The sequence below is a fragment of the Orycteropus afer genome, unplaced genomic scaffold (assembly GCF_000298275.1).
Source record: "Orycteropus afer afer isolate SDZICR_OR568_19922 unplaced genomic scaffold, OryAfe1.0 scaffold00059, whole genome shotgun sequence".
NCBI lineage: Eukaryota > Metazoa > Chordata > Mammalia > Tubulidentata > Orycteropodidae > Orycteropus > Orycteropus afer.
The window spans coordinates 3,680,730-3,692,838 of record NW_006921646.1 but is presented as its reverse complement, the minus strand read 5'-3'; the positions used below and the strand labels follow the sequence as shown (position 1 = coordinate 3,692,838).

Here is a 12,109-nt window from a genome sequence, read left to right as displayed (position 1 = left end):
CTTCCTTCCGAGGAGTGGCTGGTGGATTTGAACCACCAGCCTTCTGGTTAGCAGTCAAGTGCCTTAGCCACTATGCTACCAGCCTCGGAAACCCTATGGGGCAGTTCTACTCTGTCTTATAGACTCATTATGAGTTGGAATTGACTGGACAGCAATGGTTTTCTTCATAGGACAAAAGATCCCTTGGACAAAAGCTTTAATACAGATATATTAAAGATGGGAAAAGTTAAATCATGAATTTAACTTTTTACACAAAGTACAGGAGGTGTATGTGTGGAGCAGTTGTACAGAGAGAACAAAACGTTATCTTTTTCTCCCATTTCAGTTTGTGAATAATGAACTTAACCCACTGATACAAAGTGATTAATAAAACAGTCAGAAATCATATCTCTGGTTATCCATGTTTTTCCTTTTTGAACATTAATGCACAAGTAAAATATTTACTCCTTCCAGACATCTTAGATTTTGGCTTTTTCCATTACTTGTCCTCTTTTTGTTTTTACTGTGGTGAAAATATACACAACAACAACAATATCAATCAAACATATATACTTTAGTGTCACTGATGACTATTCACTTTGTTTTGGGAGAAATTGCAGCATTAGCACATCTTGTTAGAATCCATAATCGTTTTTTATACCCTCTCGTTGTTGTTGTTGTTACGTGCCGTCGAGTCGGCCCCAACCCATAGTGACCCCTCCTTGGGTTTCTGAGGTGGTATCACTATGGAAGTAGATTGCCTAACCTTCCTTCTGATGAGTGGCTGGTGGGTTTAAACCGCCAGCCTTCTGGTTAGCAGTCAAGTGTCTTAGGTACTATGCTACCAGAGCTCCTATTACATTTAGTAGAAATCCGCAATCCTAACATCACCAACAAGGCTTTTAAAAGTACCTGCCTCCAACACGGGTATATGGACAGATAGCTAGGTGGACAGGCTAAACAATTAGGTATGTCTAAATGGGGAGTGTATCCAAGATCATATATAGGGTTGGCAGACAATGGTTCTATAAGTTTATGTGAATGATCAGAATTCCTAGGTGTATAGTACAGCTGAAAAGGGGCAAGGTTGTGGTCACTGCTTGGTCACAGCCAGCTACCCACAGCAACCAAGTAGTTGATCCTGCGGGCTTGGGACCATAGTCGCAGGAGACATCAAGCTCAATTGGCATAACATACTATACAAAACATTGTTCCACCTACTACTTTGGTGAGTGGCAACTGGGATCTTAAAATCTAGCAAGCTGCCATCTAGATGCAACGATGGGTCTCTCCTCGTCAACAAGAAAGAAGAAAACCAAAATTAATGGAAACAATCAGTCCTAGCGACTGGTACACCATCTGATCTGCAACCTATACAACTATGAGACCAGAAGAACTAGATGGTGCCTGGCTACCACTGTTATCCACTTGGAAGGGATGTAGGAGATCCTGCATAGAGAGGGAGAACAATGTGGAACAAAACTCAAAATCATTTGGAGGCAAAAAAAAAAAAAAGAAGAAGGTGGGGACCAGGTTTGCTGGTCCAATAGAGCCTGGTGGAACCACTGAGACTATGGCCCCTAGCTGCCGTTCAGGTCTGGAATTGAACCCATACCTGTGGTTTCCAGCCAAACAAAGTATAGGCATGTGAGTTAAACATTTACCTCAAGTAGACACATGCCCTGGAGAGAACAATCATGGGAGAAGGAAGGGCTGCTTATGCACAGGGAGACAGCTCAGGGGGCAGGAGAGTATGGAGGGATGGGCACTGGGTAGAGGTAACTATGGGGAGGAAGTGGGAGGGGGAGACTGTTGCATTATGGTAAACTGTGGTCAATGACATGAGACAAAGTGTATGTGAACTGCTGTATGAAAAGTGAATTTGCTCTGTAAATCTTCACCCAAATCACGATAAATAAATAAATAAATAAAGTACCTGCCTCCACCTGATCTCCCCACTCAAAAGGAAGATGGGGCAATCCACTTCCGTAGTGATACTGCCTTGAAAACCCAAGGAGGGGTCGCTATGAGTCAGGTCTGACTCGACGGCACACAACAACAACAACAACAAATCTTTTCCGCTCCTTTCCACTCTCTCTCTGTGCTTCAGTGAACTCTTCTGTTCTGGTTTCTTGAAGAAGTTCATCAATTCTTTCAAGCTTTTGCACCTTATTACCTTTACTTGAAATGTGCCCCCTTTTAGGCCAAACTCACACACAAACCCCACTCTTTCCACAGCTCATCTCAACTTCGTATTTCATGTCACCTCTCCTAGTTATCTAGTGCTGCTGTAACAGAAATCCCACAAACGGTGGCTTTAACCAACAGAAATTTATTTTTTCACAGTTAGGAGGCTGGAAGTCCAAATTCAGGGTGCTGGCTCTGGAGGAAGGCTACCCCTCTCCGTCATCTCTGGAGGAAGGTCCTTGTCTCTTTTGAGCTTCTGTTCCTCAGGAATCTTCATGTGGCTTGGTATCTCTCTTTCCTCATCTCTGCATGCTTGCTTCCTAGTTTGTTCAATCTGTTCTTTTTATATCTAAAAAAAAAAAAAAAACTGATTTAACATACATCCTACACTAACACTGTATCATTATTATAACTAAGAATACCCATTCCTGAATGAAATCATAACCAAAGGTAGAAAAGGGGGAGGTTGGGGGAGGGGGGCTTGGTCCATAACATCATCTTGAAATGTCACTTTTCAGAGTCCTTCCTTCTCTGGCACCCTACGGAAACCTAGATCATACCATTATCCTGTTACAGAACTCCACTCTGTTTTGGCATTTCCCACTCCTGCCTAAATTCTTGTGTGTTTGGCTTTTATCTATCACCTTCACTCAAATTTAAGGTCCAGGAGTGGATGGGAGAATCTGTTTTTTCTTCCTTTGGCTTCCTCGGGGACAGCACAGGGCTTGTCTGGACTGAAGAAGTCTCTGCAGACTAAAGGAGGAAGGAAGTGTCAGAGGAACAGGTGAAGAACTGTGGGAGATGACAGGAGGGAAAGCTCAGGAAAAAGTGATGTAGATGCAAGGATGGGGGCAAATCCTCCTGTGGCTCAAATGTGGAGGTCTCCAGACAAGCGTCTAAGGAAAAGTGGATCGAAAGGACCTTGGAACATGCGGGTGTCCTCCGCCCTTAGCGGCCTCAGTCAGGGTGGGGCGGATGACAGATAAACCCGCACAGAGCAGGTGAAAGGGTGTTGCAGGTGGAGCCCATCAGGGGTTTTTAGTGCCCGCCACCTCGCGCCAGGGCGCCCCTGACTGGTAGACTTCGCCGTCAGTTTCTTCCCAAAAGGCCGACGGTGACTGGATCATCTCTGTCCCCACAGCACATTTCCTGGAGCAGGCAAAGTCTGAGTGTCACTTCACCAACGGGACGGAGCGAGTGCGGTTCCTGGACAGATACATCCATAACCGGGAGGAACTGTTGCGCTTCGATAGCGACTTGGGGGAGTTCACTGCCGTGACCGAGCAGGGCCGAGTGTACGCCGAGTACTGGAACACCCAGAAGGACTTCCTGGAGGGGAGACGGTGGAGAACTTCTTGGTGCAGCGGCGAGGTGAGCGCGGTGGGGCGGGGTCGAGGGCCGGTGGGGACTGTGTCCGAGGGTGTGTGTGTGTGTGTGTGTGTGTGTGTGTGTGTGGTGGGTCCCTGGTGTGAGAGGACAGAACAGGGAAAGTTTTCGTGTGTGTGAGGTGTGGGTGCAGGAGGGTGGCCTTCAGGTTGTCCTTGGGGCCACAGTGGGAAAGCTGAGTGGGGAGGGAGCTGGGAGCTGCAAGGAAGGGGCCTGAGATGGAGGAGACTGGGGCCGAGAAGGTTCCTCAGAGATGGAGGGTGGTCCTCAGAGTTCTGGGAGGGAATTTCAGGTGGATGTGGTTGGGTGAAGGTTTAGGGGAGGGCAGATGAGGAAAGTAAACATTTGGGATAAGGTAAGGTTAGTCACAGACTGTCCTTACCTAGGTCCTTCTGAATCTTGAAATTCCTGAAATAAAAAATATGTCGTGTTTATTTACAAAGCATTTCATTGGAGCAAAAGTACCAATTGTGGTTCTGTATATTTGGGGGGGGTGGAAGTGAAGGAAATTCTAAGGCACTTCTGACCTTTTCAATGCTTCTTTTAGGTCTGAATTTCCTGGTATTTTTGTTTTTTAATGTGTATATTTTTATGTTGCAAAAATAATTATGAAACTAGATTTTTGGAAGTTGTGTTAGGCTGGGTTCTCTAGAGAAGCAAAACCAATAAAACTTAGAGAGAGAGAGAAATTTATCTTAGGAAAATAGCTCACACACTTATAGAAGCTGGCAAGTCCCAAGTTCTTGGACCAAACGTCAAGCTGGAGGCTTTTCCTGACTCACACAGCTGGGGGGGCTGACGAACTCAAGGTTGGCAGGCAGCATACTGACTGTTGACTCCAACAAATAGCGAATCCAAGATCTCCAGGCCAAATGGTGGATTGTTTACTTACAGACAGTTGTAGGCAGCACAACAGGATCCCAATCGACAGAAGACTGTCTCTTTTCCCAGGATGTCCATAAATATATTGGAAGCAGGCCACACCCCTCGGGAAACTCCCTGTCAATGGATTGGCTGCTCAAAACATATACATCGGATCCCATCATAGGAAAAATCCACATCACAACTGCTTAAACCACACAGAATTGTGGTCCAGCCAAGTTGACACACAATTCTAACTATCACAGAAATATAATTTTCTGTCAAGATATAGATATTGCTATTTTGATAATAAAATGTCCTGCTATTTTTGTTGGTTTTTAAATGTATATATTGTTACATAGTTGAAATAATCATAACTCTAGCAATTTTTGCTGTTTTTATAATAATGCTGGGTAGAGTTGTAACATAATTTACCTCATAGTCTCCTTGTATTGCTACCAAATACTCAGTTGAAATTTTCTCTTTTTATTTTTAATTTATGTATTTCTTGATTCTCAGGCTCTTAAACATTTTTCATCTATTTATTGGTCAGTTGAAATTACTATGATAAGAATTATATGTTGACTCTCATCTCTAGAGTCTTAGGGTTTTTTCAAAGAAATGGGTTCTCTCCGAAGTAAGATTATTAACATGTTCCTGATATTTGAATCAGAGTCTTCTTCAGCTTGTGGTTTATAATTTGACTGTATTTTCAATGTTAAGAATTTAAACACTTTTATTAAATAAGGTATATTGCAAAATTTTTAGTAATAATTTGCCATTAATTGTAAATCTACTTTTTTTTTTTTTTCTGGTATTGTGAAAAAGTTGTCTCCCAAGTTTCTCCTTCTTTTTAAAAAACATTTATATTTCCCAAGGGTCTGACAGTGTCTGGAATTGTCTAAAGTATTAAACACACATATTATTGAGCCCTGGACCCTACCCTGACCTCAAATGTCAGTTTTGACACAGCTGTAAAAGGGTAACAATTCCAATACCAGATATGTTTCTTTTGAAAAAGTAGAGGATTTTACCAGATGGAAGTAAATATTAAAACTTTTTGGAATGAATGACTTGCCTTGTTACCTTGTCCCTTCTTCAGATTTCATGTTTCCCTCGGAACTCAACTGATAGAGAATCATCTCTATCTATTCTTGCTTCCCAGTGGCAGAAAGCAAGATAACATTCTAATCCTTCATCCTCTAATCTCCCCACCAGTCCCACTGCTGTTCCTCAACCTGTCCATACTACTTTGAACCACATTTTCTTCCAGACTAGTGTGAACCCAGTATTATGGGAGGGGTCGCTATGAGTCGGGTTTGACTCAACAGCACATAACAGCAACAACAACAACATATATTTAAGGCTAAGGTCCAACCACTATTTATTTATTTTAATTGTATCAATTCACATATAACCCACTTTCCTTGGAACTCAACTCAGAGAGTTAGACAATCACCTCTATCTATTCCTGCTTCCCAGTGTTGGTAACATTTCTGTGGCTTTAAAGTTATGAGTGCATCAAGATAACATTCATTGTCTTATCTCCCCACCTGTACCATTGCTGTTCCCCAATCTATCCATACTACACTGAATGACACTTTCTCTCAGAATAAGCAAAAATAATAACTAGCTAACATATTGAAGGCTAAGAACCAATCATTGTCTTACTTATTTTAATTGTGTCAATTCTCACATAACTCTAAGAGGTAAGGTAATATTATTATTCCTCTTTATAGATGACAAAGCTGAAGAACAGGGGGATTTAAAAATAAATAAATAAAAACCTCCCAAGACCATCTGGTAAAAGGCAGAGTCTGCATTTCAGCCTAGCCACACTAAAAAAAAATTTGTAAACAGTTTAACAAGGCATAACTATTTCAATTATAGAAAAGTTCACAATTTTATTCATATCTCCCAAATCTAATGGGTCCATCTTGTAAGGGTTCAACTCAAGGCCCATGACCTACTGACTCATACGGCCACAGGGCCAGCTTTGAAGGAGGCCTGCCCAAGACTTGAGCCTGGGTTTGAAGGACAGAAAGGTAGTCAAGCAAAGTTCCTCTGTGTTCCTCACTCATTCTCTCTGCCTTTTCTCTCCTAGTGGAGCCTGTGGTGATTGTGTATCCTGCAAAGACTCAGCCCCTGCAGCACCACAACCTCCTGGTCTGCTCTGTGAATGGTTTCTATCCAGGCCACATTGAAGTCAGATGGCTCCGGAATGGGCAGGAAGAGGAGGCTGGGGTTGTCTCCACAGGCCTGATCCAGAATGGAGACTGGACCTTCCAGATCTTGGTGATGCTTGAAGCCATTCCTCAGAGGGAAGAGGTTTACTCCTGCCAAGTGGAGCACCCAAGCCTGAAGAGCCCTGTCACAGTGGAATGGAGTGAGAAACTATCTGCCCTCATAAATTCCCACTCACCAATAAGGGGGATTTTGCTTGTCTCTGAGTGTCAGGTTCCTCTTCCCACATCATATTTCCATTTTCTCCATATTCTCCTCAGATACATGTCACTGAGGGTAGCTCTGTGATAGTTTTCACAAATGCCTATAGCCCTGGGGAGACAATTAGACCTGGCAGGCAGAAAAGAAGTTGTCCTTGTTTTGAACTTTCTCATGATTATCACAGGCCACGGTCATCTTGGCCCTGGGTACCTGTCCCTGGCCTCTGGGTTGGGCTTCTACTTCAGGTGCTATTGCTCTGAGTTGTATAGATGTTCACTGTGATCTGAGAAGAGGAGCATCCTCTACTATGTAGGATCCTTCCTGCCTGAGGGGAATGCACTCTCAGCTCTGCCTTCTATTAGTCCTGTCACTCTAGACAAGCTACTTATCCTCACTGATAAGATGGGCTACTTATCCTGACCTTATATCTAGGCTGTGATATTTAATGCATTAAATGCCTGAAACTTCTATCTATACAATGTAATTTTTAAAACTTTTTTTTTCCCCCAGAAGTGGCCAATTATTCTATTTCGCAGAGCAGACTTCTTCCCCTATTCTCAAAGCTCTGAATCTTGGGGTCTCAATTAGAGAAAATGTAGCAAAAAAAAAAAAAAAAAAATCACTAAACCTGGGTTTTTCTCTTAGGAACACAATCTGAATCTGGACAGAGAAAGATACTGAGTGGAATTGGGGCCTTTGTTCTGGGTCTGCTCTTCCTTGGGGTGGGACTGTTTACTAACTTCAATAATCACAAAGGTAAGGGACCTGCTGGTAGCTGAGATTCCCCCATAGACTTCTCTGAGGAAAGAAATACAGCTATTTTCTTTATCTGTTAATCTGTGACCCTATATAAAGCTTTCATATTTTATATTTTGGAGCTCTGGTGATGTAGTGCCTAAGGCACTTGACTGCTAACCAGAAGGCTGGCAGTTCAAATCCACCAGCCACTCCTAGGAAGGAAGATTGGGCAATCTATTTCTGTAGAGATACCGCCTCAGAAACCCAAGAAGGGGTGGCTATGAGTCGGACCCGACTTGCCGGCAGTGAGTTTGGTTTTGGTTATATAAAGCTTTTGTTTTCCAGCCTATCTCAAATTTTGGGACATCCAGAAATAAAAAGCCCATCATTCTTTTGTCAAAGCATAGGGGTTATAATCTAAGGCAGATAAAGGACAGGTTACTATGCATGGAGATCTTGCATCAAGATCCTGGGGCAAATGTAAGAGGGGCCAGTAAGGCTGATCAATTATGCTGGGTTTGTGTGGCAGAAGCTTCATAGATGCAGGTTCTCACACTCTGCTCCCTTCTCTGCCATTGTGTGTTGTGGGTTGTAGTGTTAGAGAAACTTCAGGTGGGAAATCTAGAACTGAGGATGTGGGGACAGACTTGCCTCTGTGTCTTATAAAAAATGTATCTTCCTCTCTTTTTCTAGGATACCCTGGACTTCACCCAACTGGTAATGTCCTTTAGTCCTCTTTTAGAATTAAATTTGGTTCTCCTGGAGTTGATAGGAGAGATGACAAAACAGAAGACAGAAATATCAAGAAAGACTTTCGATTCAGAGTTCTGATCAGGCAGTTTGCACTAAAGATTCTTTTCTCTGCTTAAAAGCCCTATGCTTCACATATGAGTTGAACATTTACCTGAGGTAGATACACTCCTTGGAGAGAACAATCATGGGAGAAAGAAGGGCTGCTTATGCACTGGGAGACAGCTCAGGGGGCAGGAGTGCCTGGAGGGATGGAAGCAGGGAAGAGGTAACTGTGGGGAGGAAGTGGGAGGGGAGCTGTTGCATTGTGGTCAATTGTGGTCAATGTCATGAGACAAAGTGTATGTGAACTGCTGTATGGAAAGTGAATTTGCTCTGTAAATCTTCACCCGAATCACAATTAATAATAATAACAATAATAATAATAAAAGCCCTAGGCTTCAGAGCAGCATTGGGTCACAGAGACTTAAGGTAAGTAATATTCTTCTTCCTCTGACTGTGTTGATATAACATGAAGCCCTGAGAGAGATGGATAAGAAGTTGCTTATATAAGAGTTAGGTTTGAAAACCACACTCATCTCAGTCTTCTTCAGAACTCCTGAGCTGAGGTATAGATGGTGACACTCAAGGAAATTTGTCTTAGCTTCTTCACAGCATGAAAAGATTTCATGCTTCGTTTCTATTCTTCCACACAGAGAGTGAGTGCTTCTTCAGGATCTGTCTCATTCCTGGTTCAGTGACCCTACAGAAAATGTCCTCCTTGACGGGTTTACTCAGCCCCTGGCCTTGGCCTGTAGGTTGCCAATATTATTTATAGTACCTTGTTAATTTTTTTCCCACTTTCCTTTTTATTTAACCCTTCCTCCTTCCCATGAATGTGAACTCACCTTCTGCTCACATTACTATATAAAAATTTTCTCAAACATGAAGTGAAAACTATCTCTTTCCTACAGCTTCAAGAAAAAGAAGTAAAACTAAAAGAGAAAAGGAGAATTGATTACATTAAAGTACAATTGTTTTCACTTATATTCTTGAATGTTGGTCAGATGTGAATCTGGACAATTTCCTTGCTTCCTTGCCTGCTTTTTCTTCGTTTTTTTGTAAGATACGTTTAACTGAGCTAGGAGAAAGCCCCAAATCATGGTGGTCTCCTACACCTTTCCATTGTCAAGGACAAATACACAGCACCAAGGGCTATAGACGGGAGGCAACAAACATGAGAAACAGTGATGTCTGGAATTATTAAGTTGTCAGTATTTTTAATTAATTTCTTCATTAAGTCCTTCTGGGTACTGTCAATTCATGTTTTGAGTGTTTTCTTTGTGTGTGTGAACATACTAAGTACAAAATGCCAGCCATAGACCCAATTACAATGAAAAAAAGCAAATAAGCAAGAATATGATTTGTTTGACTTTTAGAACTTAGCAGGCTGATACATAAGTTTATGAGGAAAACTATATATTCTGGGAAATTTTTTTGAAAAAGAAGCATAATGAGGAGTGACCAACCCTATAATATGTTCAAATATACTATGCATCTGTTTTAGGAAATACGTTTTTTGGTATTGATTCATTGTTGGTTATATGCATTAGTGAAATAGTCTATAATTAGATGTCGAAAAATGTTTGAGTTTTACGTTAAGAAAAATGAAGAGTTTCTAGTTGTTAGTAAGGTCTATCCTAAACTCATTGTTTTCAACAAAATAAAATAAAGTATAAAATTATTTTAAAATTTTTTATTTGTTATTATTTTTGTTACTATTATCATTTTTATATCAAGCCTTGTGAATTTAAAAATAAAATACTTTTCCAAACACTGATAAATTGCTGGTGGAAATGTAAGATGGCACAACCACTCTGGAAAACAGTCTGGCAATTTCTTAAAAACTTAAAATGTCTGTGTCATGTTGTTGTTAGGTGATATCAAGTGGGTACTGACTCATAACAACCTTATATATAACAGATCAAAACATTGCCTGGTCCTGCACGATCCTCACAATTGGTGCTATATTTGCCCCCATTGTTGCAGCCACTCTGCCAATCCATCTTGTTCAGAGTCTTCCTTTTTTGTTTGCTGGCCCTCTAGTTTACCAAGAATGCTTTCCTTCTCCAGGGACTGATCCCACCTGATAACATGTCCAAAGTACATGGAATGAAGTCTTACCATCCTCATTTCTAAGGAGCAACAAACATTCTGGCTGTCCTTCCAAGACAGATTTGTTTGTTATTCTAGTAGTCCATGGTGTATTCAATATTTTTGCCAATACCATAATTAAAATGCATCAGTTCTTCTTCACTCTTCCTTATTCATTGTCTGGCTTTTACATGTACATGAGGCCATCGAAAGTACCATGGCTTGGGTGAGGCACCTTAATCCTCAAAGTGACATCTTAGATTTTTAACACTCTATTTATTTACTTATTTTATCTCTCTACCTTTATTAGTTACTCATTGTTAGAATTTTTTTTTTAATTTTATTGTGCTTTGGGTGCAAATTTACAGAGCAAAATTTGTTTTACATTCAACAATTCGTATACATTTGATTTCACACCCCGATTACCATTCCCAACCCTAACAAACTCTCCTCTTCTCTCATCCCTCTGACTACCCCCTCCCTGTGATTTTAAACACTTTAAAGAGGTCTTTTGCAGTAGATTTCTCAATGCAATATGTCATTGCATTTCTTAACTGCTGCTTCCATGGGTGTTGATTGTGGATCCAAATAAAATGAAATCCTTGACAACTTCAATATTTTCTCTATTTATCATGACGTTCTCATATGTATGACCCAATAATTCTACTCCTTGGAACTTACTCAAGAAAAATGAAAACATAAGTCTTCACAAAGATAGATATGCTCATGTTGATAGAAACATTAGTCATAATAGCCTAAAACTGGGAACAATCAAACATCCAGCAACTAGAGAATACATAAAGTATAGTATATCTGGGCAATGGAATACACTTCAAGAACAAAAAGAAAAAATGCTGATATAGAGTATTAAATGGATGAACTTCAAACACATTTTACTAAGTGAAAACAGCCAGACACTAAAGACTATTTGTCATTTGATTCCATTTATAGAAAATATTAGGAGCTCTGGTGGCATAGTGCCTAAGGTACTTGACTACTAACCAGTGGGCTATTGGTTCAAACCCACCAGCCACTCCTCGGAAAGAAGGTTGGGCAATCTCCTTCTGTAGTGATACCGCCTTGGAAACCCAAGGAGGGGTCACTAAGAGTCGGGTCCAACTTGAGGGCACATAACAACAGGAACAAATATGAAATATTTAGAAAAAACAAATTTATAGACACAAAAAAGCACATCATTGGGTGCCTGGAGTTGAGTAGCACGTGACTTAACTGCAAACAGGAAACTCTTGATAACAAAAATGTTCTAAAACTAGATTGTGTTGATAGTGACACAAATCTATAAATTTCCTAAAAATCATTGACATTTACATGTATAATGAATGGATTTTGTGATACATAAATTATATCTGGAGCACTGATGGAGTTATGTCAATAAACCTGTTAATATAATCTTTAAAGAAAAAAGTCTTCCTGATTAAGCCAAAAAAAAAAAAAGTCCAGAAGATATAAAGGAAAACATAGATTAGAATAAAATTTAAAATTTCTTTGCATAGAGAAAATACGAAATTTGTAAACTTCAGAGAAAAATTTGCCACAGGCAAGGTAAATATTAGGGCTAAACTTCTTATTAAGTAAAACTGTCAGCAAGTCAATACATAAATGAACTAGA

At 40.6% G+C, this 12,109-nt stretch overlaps 1 protein-coding gene across 1 annotated transcript in view; it reads left to right on the top strand.

Moving 5' to 3' along the window:
• LOC103195812 (DLA class II histocompatibility antigen, DR-1 beta chain-like) overlaps window positions 1–8,327 on the top strand; it is a 16,822-nt gene extending 8,495 nt beyond the window's left edge. The window contains 5 exon segments of the mRNA XM_007939446.1: window positions 3,308–3,508; window positions 3,511–3,537; window positions 6,518–6,799; window positions 7,504–7,614; window positions 8,290–8,327. Of these exon segments, the coding sequence (XP_007937637.1) occupies window positions 3,308–3,508; window positions 3,511–3,537; window positions 6,518–6,799; window positions 7,504–7,614; window positions 8,290–8,327 (659 nt within the window).
• The last annotated feature ends 3,782 nt before the right edge of the window (window positions 8,328–12,109 follow it).